Genomic DNA, 25335 nt, shown 5'->3' on the forward strand with positions numbered 1-25335 from the left:
GCATTTTTAAAGGTGAGGTGAAGGAGGGGCATCCCAGGGAATGTGGTCAGATCATGCATAATTCTCTGATTGGTTGATGGTGAGGTAACGTGGGTGATATCACAGGGGTTAACATTATCAGTCCTTAGGCACCAGTACGTCTGGGGGCTTATGTGCTCATGATCATCAAGTAGTTAATTTCTTACATTTGGTGGTGGTTTTAGCATCTGTAGAACAACACAGGAAATGTGCATCAGATACTATTATCTAGGTACTTCAAAGAGGAGCTAGAGCAGAGGATATGGGGCAGGGAGTCTGTCCTGGGAAGGCCCCATAAGGTCCTGCTCCGCTTTACGAGGCCCTAATTCTCAAGTCAGTTCAGCCCAGAGCCAGAGCCATCGATGCTTTCTTTGTGGTTATTATGTGAAATGTTTGACAACCAAAGATGTAAAGAGAGTGGGCTCAGATGCATGTCCCCTCCCCTCCCCTCCCCTCCCCTCTCCTCTCCTCTCACACACATAGTCTTAGTTAGCTTGAGATAGATATACATACACATGTATATATAAATCTAAAACCACATATATATACTGCCTGCTACAATTAAAACTTAATTTCATAGTCTTAAGTCAAGTTATCCTCAGAAAGGTCCATTGTTACCCTTAAAAAGAAAGACTTTAATATTAGTCACAGCTGGAGAGAGAAGAGGAAACTTAGAAGGAGCAGTTTAATTTTCAAGTACATTTTGGTTTTCTCCTTGCTCCGTATTAGGGATGCATGCTTTTAATAGATGTTCACCTTTAGAAGCCAGTCTCTTGCCTTTGACTGAATAGAAAGAATTATAAATACTGTATTGATACCAACTGGTTGCTGTGGAAATCATTTTAATGTTATAAACTGACACCCTGACCATACTGCAGCATTAAATGAAGAGAAGGAGAAGTTGCTGTTTGGTTTTAAGTCTGTAAAGCAAATGCTGGGAAGGTTTTTGGTTTACCCAAAGTTACACAGCCTGTAAATGACAGAGATGGGACTAGAACCTAAATATTTGCACTCTCAATCAAATTCTCTTTCTACTGCACTAAATTACGTTTTTCTGAAAAGTAATATGAGTGGTTCATATAGGGAAATGTGGCAATGAGGCTTAAGTTACTGTTTCTTATCTCATGTTCACTTAGGTGTTTTCAACCCTTCTTTTCTGTACCTTCTGCATTAATTTTTCTTTTGGATCTGGTTCCTGATTATGTTGAATATTTAGAGAAATACCTGCCATTTTTGAGGAGAAAATATCTAATAATGTTACCCTCATTCTCTACTTTATATTACAGGTAGAAGGAGAACTAGAGCACAAATTTGTCTTCCCTCTTATTCATTTGAATAACAGAATATGTTAAAAATAATTGTAATATACAAACAAAAACATCACACAATGAAACTACTTATATGCTTAATAAGAATTCAGCACCATAATTAAATTGCAAAGTTTAACATCATTGTATTCCATTTTAATGTTAATATTTAATCTTACTTATAATGGATGTCTGCATGTAAACTTTTTATTTACTATAGAGGTTGTAGTATAGGATATTAAAGAAGACATTCAACTAGACCTGGATTTTTCTTATGAGCTCCGAGGTTCCCATAGCAATTTTAGACAACACATGTTGTTTTACTGGAAGAGTAACTAGAGGATATAGTCTGATCACTCTCTACCTCCCATGGTAAACCTTCTGTTTGTTTTGTGAATTTAATAGTTAAAGGTGCATGATAAAACTTATCTCTGTTAGATGCTGCTAAATCAGACGGCGATAAAATGGCTGCCAGGCTCCAGCGGCTCTTCTTCTTATGCCGTTAAACATCAGTTTCCTAGATGGTCATACAGCTGGTGTGTTCAAAACCTTCTTACTCTGAAAGGACTAAAATGTACAACGTAAGTTTTAAATTCCAAGTTAAAGGGAGGAGGGGGATTCTTCATAAGTGAAAGCGTTCCTCATACATACTAAAGAAAACAAAGTTTTTCATGGAAATTTATTTTCACTTTTCTGACCATTATATGATTTTCCTAGCAATACAAAACAACTCCCTGCAGTTCCTCCCATTTACTTGTTGAAGTAGAAAAGTACATTAAATCTTAATTAGCCGTACTACCTATAGTAGCATCTGGTGTTACTGAATTTTTGCAGGCATCTAAAGGCAGTGTAGTAATCATTCCTTACCTGGAGGAAAAGATTCCAGCATTCTGTTTCATTAGGCATTTTTTCTAGTCTTTCCTTCAGTTACATGATATGTTGGGGAAAAAATTATATATTCAGTTAACATGATTTGTTGAGAAAATACGCATATGCATACACACACATGCATATATGTGTATTTGTATATGCACATATGTGTGTGTGTATATATATACATATATACATGTGTATGTGTGTGTTGTTTGTATATATTTATGTTCCTTTCTCAATAGTATTCTATTTCATACCTTGGAAAATATAAATAACAACAAAAAATATAAGATCAAGATGGCTTCTTTTAAGAAACTAAGTTGTTATTCCACTTTTTTTTGCCTTCACATCACAGATATTAAGAAAACTAGAGGACTTAATTTGGCTTAGACATTTTTTAGCATCTGTTTGGTTTTTACTTTGTTTTCTTGACTCGCTCAGTTATAGTGGGTTGGCCAAAAAGTTTGTTTGGTATTTGCTTCCTTTTATTGTAAGTGTTTCTCATTTCTCTAAAACACTTTGAATTCCCCCTCCACTGATTCTTTTCCCTCCTTTGTTTGTTTACATGCCTCACTTATGTGGTAGTATCTGAAAGTAAAAAAGCAATTTAGAAACAAAGTTGAATAAAATTTCATTGTTCTTGATTCTGGAGATTGTTTACTGAGGTTATTATCTTGTTGATGAGTTATCTTCACATCAAGCATTCAGGATATCAGTTACCAGACACATCATATTCAGTTATGGTGGGCTTATGGTTGTGTATTGTGCAGAATTCATGAAGTCGTTTTCTACAGATTTATCATGAATTTATGGCCAATGGAACTGTTTAAACTTCCTAATCCATTTGTTCCACTGAGTAGCCTTAGAGTTAAAACAGCGGTTTCCATTTCCCTTATGGGTAGGTGAACCCATGCACACATTTATCATTGATTTTTAGCACTGGAAAAATGTAGAAAGTTGGTGAGTTGCTCTGTATTCAAAGGAGAGAGAATATTTGGAAGGAGTTTTCCTGAAAATAGGATTGGTGAAATAAAAATAAAATTTATATTCACCCTAAGGGAGATAAACTACCAGAAGCAAACCTCTTTGGTAGATGTTTGAATCAGGGATATAATCCAACCATGGTAGAGTATTTGGTCTGACTTTCCTTTGAGAAGCAGGGACAACCCATGGTGTTGGGCTGGCAGGCATGAGGAAGCAATCACCCTTCTCTCCCTTCCTTCCCCCCAAATTATAAATAGAAACATTGTGTCCAAATAACTGCAAAGATACAATCTAGCTTTTTTCTTTTCCTATTTTAATAAGCCTTTTTATTTTTTAAGAATTACGGTTAGCAAACTTGAGAGAGAACCTAAAAGTACTCTTTCACATGTTTCTGATCTTCAGTTGATTTACTTGAATTAGATCTATTAATATAATTATTGCATTACTACGACCTTTTTATTATATGCAGTCTAGAATACTTCGTCTTTTTACTCCTATAATACTGAAATAAACATTTAATTTTTAGGCATTACAAATGCCCAATAGCTGTGTTTTTAATTAATGGGAATTGTATTTTTTTTATTAATAGTTTAGATGAATCTATATATCCAAGTCTTGACCCACTGAAATGAGTAATCCTTTGTATTAGGGAAGGACATCAGTAGGATTAGAGATTTCTTGACTTTCTTGATCCTTCTTGTTAGTCCTTCAAGAGACTACATAAAGATGATAATAGGTGTTCTGTCTTATTCACCAAGTTTTCTCCATTGATTTCAGAACATTACATTATCAGAGAGAGAGGGGAATATCAGTATTTTTTTCTGTATCACACTCCCCACCTTTAGCACTGCTTCCCATTCTTTCTTTTAGCCATTATTTATTGAGGACCTATTGTGAACCAGAAGTTGTACAAAGCTCTGGCAATATGTGACCTTAACCATTCTGACCATTATGGAGTTACAGTTTAGTAGAGAAGGCAGGAAAGAACGTGGATTCCTGAGTCACACTGCCTGGGTTTTACTCTTGGTTGCACCACTTCCTGGTGAAGCTGGACAAGTCACTTAATCATTTGTTTCAATTTCCTTCTTGCTAAAATGAATATAACAACTCTACATTAAATGAGAAGATGCGTGGATTAAATGAGATAATGCATGTGAAACATTTAGCACTCACGTTAGGAGAGGAAACTTCTAGGCTACTATCTCTAACCCTGTTAAAAAAGTGATTTGACCAGCTTTGTTTAGTTATAATATTTTTATTTAGCTTTTGGAGCCTTTTCCCAGTCCTAGTATAATACAACCTCTTGAATGCACTCTGGTCACCTTTTGTTTTCTCCTTCAAAGCTCCTGGTATTCTCTCGTTTCTTGGAAGCTTCCCTATTTAACAGCTCTTGGCTAGACATTCCTATCCATGTAACACTCATGACTCCCATTACACGCTGTGCAGTAATGTGCAGTTACTCCTTCCTTGTACATGTTGCTAATGTGGATTATTTATTTACTTATTTGAGGTGTGACTACTGGGTATCTTTTTAGTTATTTATTATTTGTCTCTTGTAAACACCTAGAAGGGAAGACACCATAGCAATCTGCACAGTAGGCATTTGATCATTGAAATAAGTGAAAACAATTTCCATTCTCAGTAGAGGAGAGTCTAGCTTTCTTTCACCAGGCTGTTTACGTGGTTGAGAACAAACAGGACTGTCAGAACTGTCCATCTTATCCTTTAGCTGCAGAGGTGTATCAAGTTCTATTGAACCCTTTGTAAAATGAATTACCTTTTTCGTTCTTAAGTTTTAACAGTTTTAACTGCATATTTTCCAATTTCAACTGTGTAGTATTTCTCCATTGTAGCTCATTTGTTAGATTAAACTTTGGGAATGTCTTTTATTGTGAATAGTAATTTTCTAAATTTTTACTTTTGTTTTGCTTTTTGATTCTTTGACTACTTTCCCATAGCCAATCACTTTCTTCCAAGTCTTACTCAGAAGCCATTCACAGCTCTACAATTAGATTACGTTTATTAACCACCCTATGATTAAGCCGTGTCTTCATTTTTTCTTTTTTATTTGCAGTTTGCATATTATATGCTGTACTTTGACTCATTTAATAAATAATTACTCTCCTTTCTTCTTATAATTCTGTCTGGAAATTTTCATTTTCATTTTATTTTCTTCCTTCCTTTACAAAAACTAGAGATCAAGTGTAAAACTTTCTGGATAAGTACATATTAAGGCTTTGTGTACCTAGCCCTTAATATTTTCACTGTTTTACAAGAGAAGAGGTTGTCAACTGACTACTAACCACATAAGATGCCAGTTTAATGTGACAAATCTGTCCCTTAAGACTGATTTTCCAAATAGTATTTCTTGGAAACGCAAAATCAAAGCTGTGGAGTACTCTGTATGATTTTTAGTTCTAAGGATGTAGCATGCAAGTATTACTGTTCTCATTTTAGAGAGCAAAAAGTAGACTAGGAGAATTAAAGAGATTTATGCGTTATTTCTCCATTCATGTGGTTAGTGTTGGCTAGTATGTGTTGGTATTACTGAATCTGAACCCAAGTTCCCTGTCTCCTGCTGAATTGTTGTAAATTCAAATGAAAATGCTAAGAAAAAAGTCAACATTAAAAATACAATAGCAATTGGTAATTTAGCACAGGGCATAAAATATTACCTCAAGTCACAGTATGCTCATTAAAACATTTTAAATTAACTTCCTCAAGGCGTCTCTTAAAGGATTTGGTTTTATGTACTTAAAAAAAATTTTATTGACAGATTTATTTGTCAGTCTTCTTTAAGATACTGTTAGCTGCTCATTCACTGAAATAGTGACATACTAAATAAAAGATAACTTTTCATATAGTCACTTGCGTTGTTAAACTTTAGCATTTGATGTTAAGATTATGTATATACATATATATAAACACACACATATACAGACATGCTCATGTTTATTTGTGTTATTTATAAATCTTTTCTCTAGGAAAAATAATATTTATTTACAAAGTTATTATTGACATTGTTGGAATGACAACAGAGGAAGATTTGAAATACAATCTAAGTATTATTGTAGAGGATGTACTCAGTGCTTTGAAAACTGCCTAAAAACCACCTAATAAATGAGTGTGCATTTGTTGGCAGGTAGTAGATCATGCTACAAACTTACTATCAGATAATGTTATTCATCCAAATATTTATGAATAACTATCATAATCAGTGTCCTCACACTCCATATCAAATCCATCAACAAATCCTGTTATCTCTACTTTCAGAGTATATGCTAAATGTAATTTCTCTCACCACCACCTACTTCAAAATTAGATTTCACCTTTTGAGAGACACCTGCCCCATGCATTTTATCTAAATTGGGACCCTATTTCCCAACTCCACATTCTTTCCCTCTATTCCACTTTATTTTTTTTTCATAGAACTTTCCATTTTTTGATATTATATCTTTTTTTTAAAACTTATCACCTGTGGTTTATTGTTTGTTTTGCCATTAGATTGTAAGCACCATGAGGGTGAGGATTTTGTCTTTCTTATTAATCCAGTGGTCACTAAATGTAGAACACTACCTGGCACACCTTAGTTATTCAGGAAAATGAATGTAGGAAGGAATTAGTGCTGTGGAGATATTGGAACTTGGTGCAAGCCATGTAATACATTTTTGCTTAACACATTTTTAAAAATTAGGGAGTGAGTGAATAAATGAATGTAAAAATTAGGCTTTGGTAGTCCACTTTGGAAAAATATTTGTCATTATCTACTGAAATTGAACATACTTATACCATGTAACTCAGAAATTCCACTTCTAGGGATATACCCCACTGAAATGGACATGTATGTTGTGGACAACCGTGTTCATAGTAATACTATTCATGAGAGCTCCAATGTAGAAACTGCCCACATGCCCATGAATAGTAGAATGGATAAGTAAATTGTAGTATGGTCATACAACAAAATACTATACATCATTGAGAATATACAAACTGTAGCTGTATTAAACTATGGATGAATCATATAAATATAATGTTGAGTGAAAGAAGCCAGAGGCAAAAGAACACATATTGTGTAATTTTACTTACATAAAGTGCAAATCTATGTTTTTAGATGTCAAGATAGTGTTTATCCTTGAAGGGATGGCACTAGAAGGGGACGTGAGGAGGTACTCTAGTATTTTATGTATTAAAGATAGTACAACATGACAATCCTAGTCTTAAAAGAACTAACTTAATGAAGGAGCAACAAACTAACATTAGGCTGACTAAAATAACTAATGTATAAAGTGCTTTGAATGAGCAGAGGATGAAATAATTCTGTTGAGGTGTGTGGAAAGATAAAAGTAAGTAGTTTTAATACCGCTAATAGTTTTAATAACCTTTGTCATAAGCATCAAAATTTTTTTGAATTTTATTTTTTTTATACAGCAGATTCTTATTAGTTATCTATTTTATACATATTAGTGTATATATGTCAATCCCAATCTCCCAATTCATCCCATCACCACCTCTCCTCCTGCTTTACCCCCTTGGTGTCCATATGTTTGTTCTCTACATCTGTGTCTCTATTTTCTGCCTTGCAAACCAGTTCATCTGTACCATTTTTCTAGATTCCACATATATGCGTTAATATATGATACTTGTTTTTCTCTTTCTGACTTACTTCACTCTGTATGACAGTCTCTAGGTCCATCCACCTCACTACAAATAACTCAATTTTGTTTCTTTTTATGGTTGAGTAATATTCCATTGTATATATGTGCCACATCTTCTTTATCCATTCATCTGTCGATGGACACTTAGGTTGCTTCCATGTCCTGGCTATTGTAAATAGAGCTGCAATGAACACTGTGGTACATGACTCTTTTTGAATTATGGTTTTCTCAGGGTATATGCCCAGTAGTGGGATTGCTGGGTTGTATGGTAGTTCTATTTTCAGTTTTTTAAGGAACCTCCATACTGTTCTCCATAGTGGCTGTATCAATTTACATTCCCACCAACAGTACCGGAGGATTCCCTTTTCTCCACACCCTCTCCAGCATTTGTTGTTTGTAGATTTTCTGACGATGCCCACTTCTAACCGGTGTGAGGTGATACCTCATTGTAGTTTTTATTTGCATTTCTCTAATAATTAGTGATGTTGAGCATCGTTTCATGTGCCTCTTGGCCATCTGTATGTCTTCTTTGGAGAAATGTCTATTTAGGTCTTCTGCCCATTTTTGAATTGGATTGTTTGGTTTTTTTTTAATACTGAGCTGCATGAGCTGTTTATATATTTTGGAGATTAATCCTTTGTCCATTGATTCATTTGCAAATATTTTCTCCCATTCTGAGGTTTATCTTTTCATCTTGTTCATAGTTTCCTTTGCTGTGTAAAAGCTTTTAAGTTTTATTAGGTCCCATTTGTTTATTTTTGTTTTTATTTCCATTACTCGCTAAGAGGTGGGTCAAAAAAGATCTTGCTGTGATTTATGTCAAAGAATGTTCTTCCTATGTTTTCCTCTAAGAGTTTTATGGTGTCCGGTCTTACATTTAGGTCTTTAATCCATTTTTGAGTTTATTTTTGTGTATGGTGTTAGGGAGTGTTCTAATTTCATTCTTTTACATGTAGCTGTTCAGTTTTCCCAGCACCACTTATTGAAGAGGCTGTCTTTTCTCCATTGTATATCCATGCCTCCTTTTTCATAGGTTAGTTGACCATAGGTGCATGGTTTTATCTCTGGGCTTTCTATCCTGTTGCATTGAACCATATTTCTGTTTTTGTGCCAGTACCATATCGTCTTGATGACTGTAGCTTTGTAGTATAGTCTGAAGTCAGGATGTCTGATTCCTCCAGCTGCATTTTTTCCTTCAAGATTGCTTTGACTATTCAGGGTCTTTTGTGTCTCCATACAAATTTTAAGATTTTTTGTTCTAGTTCTGTAAAAAATGCCATTGGTAATTTGATAGGGATTGCATTGATTGCTTTGGGTAGTATAGACATTTTCACAATATTGATTCTTCCAATCCAAGAACATGGTATATCTCTCCATCTGTTTGTGTCATCTTTGATTTCTTTTATCAGTGTCTTATAGTTTTCTGAGTACAGGTCTTTTACCTCCTTAGGTGGGTTACCAAATGTTTTTATAGCATAAAACTTAGAAATTCTTTTCTTTTTAATTAATAGAATCCTCAAAACCGGATAATTTTATGATGAAGAGGCCAAGCACTTTTTAAGAGACATTGTCTTAACTTATGGCAAACTAGAACATTCCTTAAGACAGATTTTATTTCCATACTTAAAAACTGAGTTTTTAAATGTTTTGAATCACAGCGAGTTGAAAACGATTAATAAAATATGTAAACACTATCACAATACAGTGTCAGCCCTAAGAAAAATAAAATTTTATATCAGTAATAAATTTCACTGATGAACCAGTGGAATATCAGGTAACAAACATGGATGAGATAACATTGGCACAACCATCAAATTGACAAAAATGTGAAGGTCTGGTATTTGCCAAATATTTATATAGGGAAATGAGAACTCTTTTATACATTTCTGGTTGCAAAGTAAATTGGTACAGCCACTTTGAAAAGCAATTGTATAACACCTAGTAATCTTCGAGATGCACAAACCCTATGACTCTGCAGTTCACCTCTCTGGATGTCAGCGTGAGCCAACATTGTACATGTATAGTGGAACCAAGCAGAACCCTACAGGACCCCCACCCCAAATACAAACGCTCCTCTTTGTCCCCTGCCTTTTGTTTGTAGAAAAACTGAAGTTTCCCAGTCATCTCTGAGTCACAAAAGAGCAGGCTCAAGCAGTTAATGATTAGCATAATAGAGTCACAGACTCAATGTCTGGTGCACATTCTTGAGTTATTTTACAGATACTATAACTCCCATCAGAGGGGAAAAGCTAACTGCGTGATAACCAGATTGTAGCCGTGACATAAGCTGCTCCATCTTGAGCAGTACTGAATCTATAGCTAGCACTATTTGAAGAACTGGCCTTAAGAGAATGGGATTAACACTATTGCTCAAAATAATCTATATCTTTGCAGTCATCAAAGGAAGTAGCTTGTTCTGCCTGTATACATAACAGGCAACTAAAATTGTCAGCAAAGAGGTGCTCCAGACCCATCTTCCACTCTAATTATACAGCACCCTATGTAAGTGTGAAGAAGTTATGGAAGACAGACCTTGGCCCCTGATCCCGTAGAAATGGAATGATGTCCGACAAGTGGGGATTTGTAAGCAGCTCTTTGGCCCCTTTCCTGTTTGTCTGTTTTTGTTCCCCTTAAGCCTTAATTATAAAAATGAGATCACGAGGTAACATTTAACCTAACTCCTGACTTATGTTCTACTAAATGCATACAGTACCTTGCCTAACCTATTGATTCTTTCCCTAGACTAAAAGAAGTAGGAATGAAGAATTAAGTAGTTAAAGAATGACTAGCTCTGTAACTGTAGCAGCCCCCTTAGCAATCCTGCAGCCAGACCACATGGGCAAGATAACATCTGAGGAAAGATCATTAGGAGTCAGTCAGCCTTCATGCAGTGGAAAATGACACAGAACCTAACCTTCTGTCTCAATGATTAACTGAGATCACTTCCCCCTTTTCCCTTTAAAAATCATCATGGCTGAGCAGAATCTTCAGAGTTGTTTTTTGGGGACATGAGTCCACCTTTTCCCCAGACTGCAGGCTTTCTGATTAAGCAACTTTCCTTTCTACCTCTCCACTGCTGGCTTTTGAGCAATGAGCGCCTGAACCTGAGTTCGGTAACAATAGGATGATTGTTACATTTGCAGTAGTGACAAAACAGTATCATGGCCTATTCTAGCTGGATAGTTAAGCAGGTTTCTTTGTAATGTGAGACATCATATAGCAGTCAAAATGGAAACATTAGACTTCCATTTTGCCAAGACAGATAAATTTCAAAAATCAGTGCAGATTAAAAAACAAAAAGACAAGTTGCAAAATGAAGTGCACAGTAACAAGAATTGTATAAAATTTTAAAACAGTAGTATGCATTTTTAATGTAATGAAAATAGAAAGGCTGAAATATTATCATAACCTGTAAAGTATCTCTACAGAGAAAATACTGTAGTACAGTTTCTTTCTTCTGCAAGGGTTTAACCAGAGGTTTGAGGGAAGAAAGGTGAAGTATAAAAGTTAATGTTATTTGAAATTGCCATTAACTAGGCAAAGTTTCAGTTTTGCTGCCTGATAGATTACCAGGAGGTCATGTTGTTAACTGAAAGAGTTTGGTAATGGTTATTATTTAGCTTGCTATTTTTATTCATTAGTGTATTAATATAAATTTGTGTAAAGGAATTTCTAGTGAGGCTCAAATCACATATATAGATGAAATTTTTCAGTTGCTTTTCAAATATATGGAAAACTTTAAATACATGGATTTTAAAGGTCAGGAAAGTTAAATACATATCTGTTTGTAACTGCATTTTACACACACACACACGTACTCAACAATTCATGAAATAAGATTATATTATACAGTGATATTTAAAACTTGAAATACACATACAAGATAATGAAGTGTAGTGGCTAAGAGCACAGACTTGGATCAGATAGAACTGCATTTGAATTCCAACCCTGGCAAGTTAACTTACCCTTTTAAGCCTTGGTTTTCTTAGATCTTGTTAAATAGTGATAATTCCTACTTCATTTTGTTGATTAAATGAGAATCTATGTAAACTACTTAGTACAGTGCCTTCATACACAGCATACTCAGGAAACCATCAATTTTTTAATTCTAACTTCTTTCTCCTGAAAAACAATTTGATAAGTATCATTGAAGTTTATGATTCAGCTCTCAAAAGTTTATTTGATTCATAATGTAACTCAGAGTAATATACATAGTACCTAGAGTGAAATGACCATCTGTAGCAGTGGTTTGATAGAAAAGTATAGTCAGACAGTGTTCCAGTTTGAAAAGCTGGAAGCTATACAGTCATCCTTTGGTATCTGTAAGGGCTTGGTTCTAGGATTTACTGTGGATACCAAGATCTGTGGATGCTCAAGTCCCTTGTATAAAAAGGTGTGGTATTTGCATGTAACATACACACGTCCTCCCATATACTTCAAATCGTCGCTAGATTACTTATAATACCTGATACAATGTAAATAGCTATGAATACAATGTAAATGCTATGTGATTAGTTGCTGGTACATGGTAAATTCAAGTTTTGGTTTCTGGAACTTTCCGGATTATTTTTTCCAAATATTTTTGATCTGGGGTTGGTTGAACCTACAGATGCATTACTTGCTCATACGGAGGGTCCACTGTACTTTCTCCTCTTAAAGTTCTAGGAATAGAAGTGATAATCCTGTCCCCAGCCACCCTTCTATCTTGTGAGGAGTAGGAATGAATATATATATATATATATATAATATATATATATATATATATATATTATATATATATATGTAAGCCTGTGGTAGTAGCTCTGGTTGCCTGGGGCTGCGGCTTTTTGCGGAATGGGGCTTACAAGGGGAGTGAAGATTGGAAATGAAGTTCCGATGACAGAAGGTGCTGGAATGCTATGTTGTGACGGGGGAAAGGGTGTTGGGGTGGGGAGATGGGTAGTGGAAGACGTAAAATTGTAGGCCAGGGTTACAGGTGCAGTAGAAGTTCTAAGTTTTAAAAATATAACCATGCCTGCTGTACACTATTTCAAGAAATACTCTTGGCATTTCGTTGAGATTAGATAATGAATGTATCACATTTTATCATCCCAATCTTCTTTATTTTAAGAAAATTAACTGGATTTCCAATTGTTTGTTTTAACGTGAGGTTGTTATAGAAGTTAGTACAGACATTAAAGGCTATCAGCAAACCCATGATAGAACTTTAATGATTATAAGAAATAAAGAGTTTTGTAAATGTATCTGACACTTAAAACTACCTGTTTTAGGGTGTCTATAATAAAACATCCGTCACGTGGTTCTCTGTGGTCAGTATTTTCAGGAATAAACTTGGTGCATAACACTGAATGCTCTTAGAAGATTATCTCTGTAAACTACACTATGACTAGCGTTCCTTCTACAAAATGGGAATTAAATAAATATGTTAATGAATAGCTGTCTATGGAGATAATATACTTTATTTCTTTTACTGGTTTGTTATCTTTGATAAGCCTGCTTTCTCTTAGAGAATCAGGATGATATAACTTGCCCAGGAGACTTAGGATATGAAAGCACAGTGGACCATTTTGAGTATGAGAAGTTCAGAGACCTTCTGAATATATTAATGATTACCACCAAAGCACTTCTTGATATTTATTCTTCTAATAATGAGTTGTAAAGATGCCAGAGTCAAACTGAGAGGTGAATGCCAGACTCCCTCACTATCTGGGTGACTTGCTATTTCACATCCGTTTTCCAGCTTTATTTTAGCATGATTCAAATGTGTGCCTCTGCAAAATGATAAATTACCACAAGCCCTGAACTTTGGGGTCACTGTGAAAATAGTCACTGAATATCAAGGGTCTATATAAGGATTCTTTTTTAAAAAAATTTATTTATTTATTTTTGGCTGTGTTGGGTCTTCATTTCTGTGTGAGGGCTTTCTCTAGTTGTGGCAAGCAGGGCCCACTCTTCATCACGGTGTGTGGGCCTCTCACTGTCGCGGCCTCTCTTGTTGCGGAGCACAGGCTCCAGACGCGCAGGCTCAGTAGTTGTGGCTCACGGGCCCAGCTGCTCCGCGGCATGTGGGATCTTCCCAGACCAGGGCTCGAACCCGTGTCCCCTGCATTGGCAGGCAGATTCTCAACCACTGTGCCACCAGGGAAGCCCCTATATAAGGATTCTTAACCTATATAGATTCTGTCTTCAGAAGGTCTATGAAAGTCCTGAAATTGCTACATTTTGTGTATATGTGCATACACATTTTTTCCCTAAGATGTCTATAGCATTTACAAGCACTATCAAGTCTGTAACCCAAGAAAGGTTAAGGACCAATCGGTTCGAAACCTCTTCAGAAGTCTTTTACATACAGTAAAGGTTTGCCATCTCATTTCCTTGATATACAGCATGTACCTCTAGAGGAATGAGGATACAATGTTTGTTTACTTATCAATTTTACTTTAATTTTACAGTCCAGAAAATTTGTGGCCTTTTCATAGTACAGTGGTATTTCTTCTTTATTTGAAATCATATTTTAATGCAAATTCAGTGTCACTGAGTGAATGTGATTGATAAAATGTGAATGATGCTTTACATAGTTTTATTATTTACATACCTGAATTCATTATTAAAGGGGGAAAGAAGGGATTTTTCATATTTTACATGTAGTTTGTTTTATGAAGTAAAATAATTTAAAATAAATTTTGGATTGAATTTAAAATGTTCATATTCAGAAAACACCTGCCTTCTTTTTTTAAAAGAAAATACCTGCTTTTATGGAAATACTAAACCCTAACACATTCTGTAGAAATAGGATCTTATTATGCAGAAAATGGTAGTATAATATACAGACTAAACCATAGTTGATTATTATGAGTGTATGTGAATATTTTCTCCTATTTGAATTGGACTTGACAATAGAGTGAGAATTCTTCTTTAAAGCTTTAGCTATTGCTTCCTGGACCTTTGTGTTGCCCAAGGGAAGCAAACTTCCTAGAAAGTGGAACTGTAGAGAGAGTTGAAAATGAACAAGAGGATTAGAAGATGTAATTACAGTCCAACCTTAATTAATATTTTTTAACTAGACAATGAGTAATTTATTTGAAAATTCCAACACCCAAGGTCATAAAATTTATAACCTACATTAATGAGCAAATGTGGAGCTATTTTGCTGACTTAGGAATTAAATTTTTGAAAACAAGAAATTTGTGTTCTGTCACCAAAGAAAGGAAGCACAGTGGTTATGTTAATTAATAAAAATACTGGAATTAATAGCCATTTTGGGGTGTTTCCTTGTTATAGACACTTTTACATATTACCTCATTTGATCTTTACAACTGTATGAGATAAATAATACTGCCATTTTGATGAGGAAACTGAAAAAGAGTAGCTTGTTCAAGGTGTTCTTTGGGACCTTCAAAACCAGGGAATAATAGGTGCTCAGTATTTGTTAAATTGAATTGCATTGATATCTGTGAATCTCTTATCCTTTCCTTTTTTAGTGTTTCCATTTCCCCATTTATCTGTGGTTAAATTATGGCCTCAGGACCCCAGGTCTTGATACATATAACATGGAAATGTCCCCAGTGAAATATGTGCTACCCTGTCAGCAAGATTGTTTAGGAGAAATATGACCTATTTTATATAATCCTATGTAAAAGGTTAGTGAAGTAGATTTCTTATGCCTCCACTCCTAATTAATCACCAGTTACTGGACTGGCAATTGGGTGAAATACTGAAGGTCTTTTCTGTACAGCTTTCTTTGCCTCTAGAGATGGATCCTTATTTTTCTTAATAATTGGGGTAGTTAAACAATCTGTAATACAGTTTTTGCTTACTTTGATTTGGTTTCTTGGGAAGGAGAGTATATTTTATGGATATACCATAATTCTGTTTTTGCTCCCTCTCTCACTTTGCTGTCAGCCTCATTTTAAAATAGTAGCTAATTCTGTGAATGATAACAAATTTGTATGTTGTGGAATATGAGAAAAAGAAATGAAAATTTATATTGTAGAGTCAGCATTTTATAAAGACCTATGTATATGAGGAAAGGTTACTTACATTAAATAATAATTCCTCAGCATATTTGAAGTGTTAATAGCAAGTATTGGTGCATTATGGTCAAGTTCATTTAGTTGAAGGGAATATGATAGAAAATAATATTAAACGATGTCCTACTACATCTAACTTTTATAAAAGGGAGCAATTTTTAAGAGTCTGTGAAGATTATATCAAATATTTTGTTTATGCAGGTGTAGTACTATATTTAAAAATAAATGGCTTTTTTCCTTATTCTCATTTGTTTATAATCACTGTTTTAATATTGCCTAATTATTTAGATCAATCCAGAGTGTGTATTGTTGTTTTTCAAATGAAGATTTGCTTTGTGAAGAAAATTTTGGTATGAATATTAGAAGATAGACTGAGTACGTAAAAGAAAAACAATATTTTTCCTTCCTAATATAGAGGTCAGACTAGAAAAGCAGCTCTTGAAGTTGTCCCTGTGGGAAAGGAAAAGCCTTATCATTTACAGAATTTGATATCAAGGGGGCAGTTGTTTTGAAGTAAGACAACCCAGACCATTACAGCACTGATAATTTTCTCCAAGTAGATTAGAGGTTTAATCATAAAAGAACACAATGTCCAGTATTTTTTGATACAGTGTTTTTGCATACAGAAGCAGCATTTTTAACTTTAAGGAAATTCTTTTACCTTAGATTTATATTTTTTAACCATTATGTAAAAGTTTTTATTATTGGAAAAGGAATAGATAGCAAACTGATCAGAAGATTTTACATTGCGGAGAAAATTTGAATTTCTACATAGTTTTTATTAGTAATATTTTCTGTTGTGGTTCTATTGATTCAGATTATTTTACTTCTCAGTGATATAAAATACAAGAGTGATGAAAAGTTGATCACATAAGATGCACATATGTAATATTTACACGAGCCAGAAAGTTTTGTCCTTGGGCTTTCAACAGAAATATAAGACAAATCTGATGTTCTCATAGGAACAGTTTCCAAAATAATAGTTTGGTTTTTTATCCAAGACCTGTATTTTTACCAAAATTATTACAAACTTCATAGTTAATCACCAGTAAATTTTACACGTCTAGATAGAACTTTCCAAAGTGGATATAAATTAAACATAGCAGTTCTAAATTATAATTTTTTTCAAGTTTTTATTATATCCTATAATTTCTGTACTATATCTTTAGTACTAAAAAGATGAAAACTTTTAAATTGGGATTGTAGAATTCAGAAGGTTGGGGGGGCAGAGGGTAGATTTTAATAGATCCTTTTGAAGATCCTTTTGAGTAAACTGAAACATTAAATAGCCATTTAAAAAACCCAAAGATTTATGTATTTTTATGAAAGTGTTTTTAAATTCTGAAGGTAACAGATGACTATAATAGATGATTTGGAAAATACAGAGAAATATAAAGAAGAAAAAAGAAATCACCCTGATTCTACCTCCCAAAATCAATCGCTTAATAGTGAACTCTTCACAGATATTGACTACTGTGTAGATTTTGGGTTGTTTATAAATTTTCACAAAAATAGTTATGTCTTGCACAGTTTCTAAGGATACTTGCTAATGACAGCACAACACAGTTTTCTAAATAAATTAACCCAACTTGGTAAACAAAACCAACAGTTCTTTATTCAAAAGTTCAGGAAGAGTACATGGGCTCTCTGTAAGGAGGGAGTTTCTCTAATCGAGGTTTGGCATACATTTTCAGAAAGCAGGGAAAGTGGAACCATATTTCCAGGAAGTAGTCTCTTGGCGAGACAGGATAGAAGAAAGATATTGTAAGAACCCTTTAGGCCCAACCTTGGGTAGTAAAGAAATAAAGACTCAAACAGAACTTATATTCAGTCTTTTGTCATTAGAAAAATTCAACTAGCCTTGAATAGGGTCTTGAGGCCTCCTTGACATGAACCTTCTTAGAGAGTGTTAATGGACTGAATTCTATTCCCCCCAAATTTATATGCTGAAGCCGTAGCCCCTAATGTGATTGTATTTGGAAATAGGGCCTTTAAAGGGTTAATTAGGGTTCAATGAAGTTATAAGGGTGGGTCCCTAAACCAATATGAGGGATGTCCTTACAAGAAGAAGATGAGACACCAGGATTGCATGCACACAGAGAAAAGACCACGTGAGGACAAAGGGAGAAGGCGGCTATGTGCAAGCCAACGAGAGAGGCCTCAGTAGAAACTAACCATGCTGGCACCTTCATCTTGGACTTCTTCTAGAACTGTGAGAAAGTAAATTTCTGTTGTTTAAGCCACCCAGTCTGTAGTAGTTCGTTATGGCAGCCCTAGCAAACTTAATAGAGAGTAAAGCTTTTTTTTTTTTTTTTTTTTTTTTTTTTTTTTAAGAATAATGGGTCTCCAAAGATATCAGGTGCTAATCTGTGGACCCTGTAAATGTTACCTTATGAGGAAGGAAGGGTCTTTGCAGTTTTGATTAAGTTAAATATCTTGAGATAGAGAGATTATTCTGGTTTGTCTGGATAGGCCCTAAGCACAATAAAAAAGTGTCCTTATAAGAGAGAGAGGCAGAGGGAGATTTGACACAGACATACATAAGAGAAGTTGATGGTATCCCTAAGGTAGAGACCAGATATGGCCACAAGTCAAGGAATACTGGCTGTCACTAGAAGCTGGAATAGGCAAGAAGTAGATTCCTAGAGGGAGCATAGCCCCGCTGATACCTTGATGTTGGCCTAATGGAACTGTTTTCAGGTTTTGTGAGTGAATAAATTCCAGTTGCTTTAAGCCATCAAGTTGGTGGTAATTTGTTACAGCAGCCATAGGAAACTAAAACAAATAGCTACTAAAAATACCAGATAATTTTCAGCATGTGTTGAAGGAATCTTAGGATTTTGTGTCATATGAGATTTGCCTCTTATTTTATGAAGTTATGAATTATGTTGATTATTTTTCTATTGTTGAGCCATCATCATATTCTTGGATAAACTCACTTAATTCTGATTTTTTTAATACACCAGTGAATTTGATAATATTTTGATGATAGTTTACTTAGAATTTTTTTTTTAATTAAGGAATGAAATTAGCCTCTAGTTTTCCGTTTTCATACTGTCTTTGTCAAATTTTGGTCATAAGGTTATGTCAAATTTGTTTGAATGTGTGGCTGGAGCCCCGATTATGCTAACTTTGAAAGCCAGGCATCAAAGCTAAAGCTTCCTATGTAGACACTTGGGAGCTATTGTTGGTTCTTAAGCAGTAGAAACCTCATGAAAGGGGTGGTTTAGATAATAAGACATAACAGTACATTTAATAGTCATCTATAGTCACCTATAAAACATAATCAGGTATTACAGTCTCAGATAACAAATCCAGGTACTGAGTTTCTCGAACGTATTCCACTTCATTCATGTTCTTCAGCAGTGAAGGCTTATGTGGGTTATGGGACATTCATAACCCACATTGGGAAGCAAAGGCACGCTAAGCCACTAACGAGTGAGTGGCTGAAAGGTGACCATATTTATCTTTGCCTTCTGATTCTTTTATTCCATTTTGTTCTTGTTTGGAAGAGAATCATAAGAATTGTAGGCATCATAGAATCATAAACTTTGGGAATGTTAGTGGATGATAGGAAAATATCTGTGTAGATCAGAGTTTCTGAACTGTGGCTTTGGATTCTGTGAGAAAAAGGAGTGGAGATATTACTGAGGATCCATGGACCCATATGCAAACCAAGCATTATCTAAACACTAAAAAAAAAATAACATTCATCTGTTATTCCACACTTTCAATATACTAAATTATCTCGTTAAAAAATCTGTATCCTCAACTGAACAATTACATTTTTGAATTTGTAGTACATTTGTTTGGTTTTTAATGTTTTCAAGCAACATTAATCTACCTACTATTCCATGGTAGTCTGTAATTTTTTTGTTCATTTGTTTGTTTTAAAGGGACTGTCTTTTTTTTTTAATATCTTTATTGGAGTATAATTGCTTTACAGTGTTGTGTTAGTCTCTGCTGTACAACAAAGTGAATCAGCTATATGTATACTTACAGCTATAGGTATACATATATCCCCATAACCCCTTCCTCTTGTGTCTCCCTCCCACCCTCCCTATCCCACCTCTCTAGGTGGTCACAAAGCACCGAGCTGATCTCCCTGTGCTATGCAGCAGCTTCCCACTAGCCATCCATTTTACATTTGGTAGTGTATATATGTCAATGCTACTCTCTCACTTCATCCCAGCTTTCCCTTCCCCTGATGTGTCCTCAAGTCTATTCTCTACATATGCATCTTTATTCCTGCCTGCCACTAGGTTCATCAGTGCCGTTTTTTTTAAGATTCCATATATGTGTGTTAGCATACGGTATTCATCTTTCTCTTTCTGACTTACTTCACTCTGTATGACAGACCCTGGGTCCATCCACCTCATTACAAATAACTCAATTTCAAAGGGACTGTCTTCTAATCAAACACCAATCACTTTCTCTTACTGCTGAGGATATTCATGATTATACTGTTACTCATGTTTACACATCTGGTTAGTCAGACTCCTGGTCAGAGCCTGTGTTTTCAAGATTCCTTAGAAATTTTATGAAGAAGAGTTCCTAGATTTATAGCATTAATTACTGGTGTTTAACTGAAAAAGTATAGATACCTGCACCTTTTGACCTTGAGCTGTGCATAGATTGAAAGTTATATTGTTGTATTTTGAAAGTTAACAAGATAGCTCCTGTTTTTATAAAATTGTTCTTAAATCAAAAAGTTTTTTTGTACTTTCAATTTAGTAAACTATTTTTGAGGTGGTCACGCTGATTGTTTTGGATGTTATGTTTTAGTTCTAGCCACCACTCTTTGTTTAAATGGGTAGTAAGTCAAGAAGAAAATAAGGGTGAATTTTTGGATACCTTTGTTTGTTTTCCACAATTTTTCTTACCAGAGGAAAAATAACTAGATAGGAAGACACAGTTCAACAAGAAAAAAATAATAATAATAAAAACTGTGTAGCAGGTTTGTGAGAAAATGTGCTGAGTCCATTGATCTATGCATGTCCTTTAGTGAGCAGGTGGATGTGAGTAAGCCTCAGAGCATCAGCCAGCACTGGTAAGTGTGTGATAATTCCAAATAGAGATGTGGTGAAAGGAAGAAAGAAAATGTTAACACTCCCTGGGGTATTAAGGAGATGGGTCAGGGCACAGAGCACAATTAAGAAGAAATTATGATGACTTACTCTCTAGTGATAGTTAAGTCCAGTTGAAACCTCTTTGTTCTCATGAAAATATTCCCAAAGCTGTAAAGAATAAGTAGTAAGACAGTTTATGTGGATCTTAAGAAAAGTTAGTTTGGGGTGTTGGAATTAAATTTTAATAGTTTAATTTGGAAATCTGTTCATCTTGAAATCTATCTTAGTAAAAACAATTCTAACATGGGTTAGAATTATTTTGGTTGACAATTATAGTTTCTGTATCCATCAGGCTATCAAACTCTTATATTCCAAATGATATTAATTTGACTCATTGACTCATCTAGTTAAATGGGAGTATGTCTTTAGAAGAGGGATAGTAGAATGGAAGTACAAGAATCTACTTGTAATCATAAAGTTGACACAGGGTTTAACGAGTGAATTTATTTAACCTTTTATTCAGGAACATACAGCTGGACAGAAAGAGACTCATAAGAAATTATCTTGGGTATTCATTTTGACCTTTTGTTCACAGAAGAAACTAGAATTCAAAAGAAAACAACATTTAGACTTTGTTTTTTACGTTATGATTATTTTATTTGATTGGTATCTGCAGATTGCTCTTAATTAGACTATATAAAATATTTAATAGTGTTTTGTGTTGTTTTAGTTGTCTGTGTTTCTTATTTCTCTTAAGTTGACATATTTTACTGTATTTTTACTGTCCATATATAAATTATACATTGCCAGTCTTTAAAGGAATCATATATTCTATATAAAATATTTTTCTTAAAAAGAAAAAACAGGATAAAATGTGAAGAAATGAAATCTAGGAACTACTTTAGAAACATCAGTGGATTTCTACTTATTTAGTAATAAGGAATGTAAAATAAGTTGAATTTACATACCAGAGGAAAAAAGTTTTCACTGCAAAGTAAAATGTGAAGCAAGAAATGAGTATGCTTATCCATATTTTACCTGAATGTAATTTATTCAGCAAACGACAGTTGAGTTCCAAACTGGTGTTAGAGTCTTTTCTAGGCTCTGAGAATATATTTGCAAACATATTGGTGAATCAGACATTACATTTATAATTGGAAATTTTAGGAGTTCTAAGAAGGGAAAGGTCATGGTGCGTGCAAAGCACAGTTTAGGGAGCTTAACCTAGTCCAGGGAACCTCAGGAAAGATGCAAGCTGAGACATGAGCTGAAACTGTAAGGTTGAGTCAGAGCCAGCAAGAGGGAAAGGGTTTGGAGTGAGTTGTAGGCGGTGGGAATTGCATGTTCAAAAACCCTGTAGAGACAGTAATGTAGGAAACTCTAAAAGATGTTCATGATCACTCGAATGGAGGCAGTGAGATGAGGTGAAGCCAGCCAGACTGGAACGATTCAAAAGGCAACACTTGAAATCATCTGATTAAAATAAGGTACTCAGCATAGCCGTGAGAATGCAGGTATTTTAATTGGTGCTCCTTGCCTAATTGCTTAAAAGCATTTTTATGTTTCTAAGTGCTGAATTCATTTTACTTTTTTTTTTTTTTTTTTTTTTTGCGGTACGCGGCCCTCTCACTGTTGTGGCCTCTCCTGTTGTGGAGCACAGGCTGCGGACGCACAGGCTCAGCGGCCATGGCTCACGGGCCTAGCCGATCCGTGGCGTGTGGGATCTTCCCGGACCAGGGCACGAACCCGTGTCCCCTGCATTGGCAGGCGGACTCTCAACCACTGCGCCACCAGGGAAGCCCACTGTGCCACCAGGGAAGCCCCATTTTACATATTTTTTAAAGGAAATCATTTATTAGAAACATCATTATAAGTCTATGGAAATGGTTTTACTATTAATCTCCTATTTTGTTGTACTTTTTTTTTAACATCTTTATTGGAGTATAATTGCTTTACAATGGTTCACTTTGTTATAAAGCAGAAACTAACACACCACTGTTGTGCTTTTTAAAGAGCAAAGCATTTTAAACTTCCATCTCCAGGTCTGTTCCCTTAATTATGTATGATCTTTTCTGTCCTTCAGTCCAGGTCCTGTAAGGAAACGAGTTTGGAATTTAACTCAACCCTTTTTTACGTTGAACCAATATTTTTTCATTGAGAAATAGTCCATAAATTCTTGCTGCTCAATTAAGTGTTAATCTATATAAGGAGGGAAATTGCTTTTTTGTTGTTGTTCACTAGAATTAGAAAACTACATGTACAAAGGAACCATCTGTGTTTTTAGTCATCATTGTATCTCCAGTGCCCTTCATTGCCTGGTGTCTTATTGATGCTGTATAAATATTTGTTAATTGGATTAATACTAAATTTTATTTTTAAGCCCTGCTATTTGATAGTTCCATGGTTTTGTGATTAAAATCTAGGCCTCGGTGAATGAAGTATTATAGTTGATTTGAGTAATCTTTTAAATTTAAATATAAGAGGGGTGAGAATATTATTTTAACATTATATGTATCATTTAAGAAACTATATGTGAATCTTTAGTTTATGAGGCTCCTTTTGAAATCAGTGTGGGTTTGATATTAAGAGGACATATAGAATAAAAAACATAAAAAACAAGAATTGGATTGTTCATGAATTTTTATATTTTAGGTTTATTGGGAATCAGACAAAGCAATTATATACTTGAAACTACGGTACTTTCATTTGTAGGGAGACTAAATTTTTCTAGTCATATCAAACTCTTAAAAAAATACTTACATGCCATAAAATTTATCCATTGTGAGTATAAACTTTAATAAATTTTTGCAAATTTATGGAGGTGTGCAGCCATCACCACAGTCCAGTTCTAGAATATTTGCATCATCCTTAAAAGTTCCCTTTGGAACATTTGCAGTCAGTCCTTGCACCCAACCCTAGGCAACGACTGATCTACTTTCTGTGTATGTAGATTTGTCTTTTCTGGAAATTTCCTACAGTTGGAATCATATATGGTCTTGTCTGAATTCTTTCACTTAGAATAATGTTTTTGAGGTTCCTTGATGTTGTGGAATATATCAGTGATTGGTTACTTTTTATTGTTAAATAGTTTTCCATTGTCCAAATATATCCTATTTTGTTTATCCATTCAGCAGTGGATGGTCATTTGGATTTTTTCCCGTCTAGGACTGTTATTCATAATGCTTCTGTAACATTCATGTGCAAGTCTTTATAGGGAAACATGTTTTCATTTCTTTTATGTTAAAACCTAGGAGTAGAATTGGTGGATCATATGGTAAGTTTATGTTTAAATTTTTAAGAAATTGCTGAACTCTTCCAAAGTGGCCGTACCATTTTACATTCCCACCAGCAAAGTAGGAACCTTTCAGTTTTTCCTCTTCCGTAACACTTGATACCATCAGTCTTTGTGATTATACCCATTCTAGCAAATTTGTAGTGGTGTCTTATTGTGGTTTTGAATTTGCATTTCCTTAAAGACCAGTGACGTTGGGAGTATTTTCATGTACTCATTAGTCATCTTGTTTTCTATTGTGGGACGTCTATTCAAATCTTTTGTCTGTTTTTTCTTGTGCTGTTTGTCTTCTTATTAATGAATTGTTAAAGTTCTTTACATATTCTGGGTACAAGTACTTTTATCAGATTTGCAGATATTTTCTCCCAGTCAATGGTGTGTCTTTTTGCTTTCTTTCTGATGTCTTTTCAAGAGCAGAAGTTTTTAATTTTGATGGTCCAATTTATCAAATTTTTCTTTTACAGATTATGTTTTTAGTGTCATATCTAGGAAACTTTTGCCTAGCTCAAGATCAAAAAGATTTTCTCCTATGGATGTTTTCTTCTAGGCATTTTATAGAGGAAAAAGTCTTCAACAAGGAGTGTTGAGACAATTAGATGGCTATATGGGTTTTCCGTTAATTTCCAGATAATTTCCTGGTGGCTGTTTTGTCTAAAATCAAATTGTCATAAACGAAAGGCTTTGTTTCTGGATTTTTCTCTTCTGGTGCATTGATGTATATGTTCATCTTTAGACCAATACCACACTGTTTTGATTATTGTAACTTTATAGCAAGTTTTTGAAATTGGGTTGTGTAATTCCTTTGACCTTGTTCTTTCTCAAAATTATTTTGCCTACTTTATACTCTTAGCATTTCCATATATAAATTAAGACCAGCTTGTCAATTTCTACAAAAATACTTATTGGGATTTTGTTAAAGATTATGTTTTATCAGATGAAGTGGGGAAAATATCCACTTTAACAATTTTGAGTTTTTCAATGTATAAACATGAAATGTAACTATGTATTTATTTACATTTTCTTTAAATTCTCTTAAAGATGTTGGGTAGTTCTCAGTGAATAGCTCTTGTACTTTTGTGGCTAAATTTATTGCTAAGGATTTTTTTT

At 34.5% G+C, this 25335-nt stretch overlaps 1 protein-coding gene across 7 annotated transcripts in view; it reads left to right on the plus strand.

The window, feature by feature from the left end:
* The window catches only part of COMMD10 (COMM domain containing 10), a 166772-nt gene that overhangs the window by 80528 nt on the left and 60909 nt on the right, over positions 1 to 25335 (plus strand). Inside the window, exon 6 of one of the 7 annotated variants that reach the window (XM_067731491.1) lies at positions 15319 to 15465. The exons of 5 other annotated variants lie outside the window; for them this stretch is intronic. In XM_067731491.1, coding sequence (XP_067587592.1) covers positions 15319 to 15450 — 132 coding nt within the window. In that variant the 3' untranslated portion in view covers positions 15451 to 15465. Of the gene's footprint in view, positions 1 to 1763; positions 1926 to 15318; positions 15466 to 25335 lie in introns of those variants that run through there. One more of the 7 variants, XM_067731490.1, reaches the window with a different exon arrangement.

This window comes from Pseudorca crassidens, chromosome 3 (assembly GCF_039906515.1).
Source record: "Pseudorca crassidens isolate mPseCra1 chromosome 3, mPseCra1.hap1, whole genome shotgun sequence".
Lineage (NCBI taxonomy): Eukaryota > Metazoa > Chordata > Mammalia > Artiodactyla > Delphinidae > Pseudorca > Pseudorca crassidens.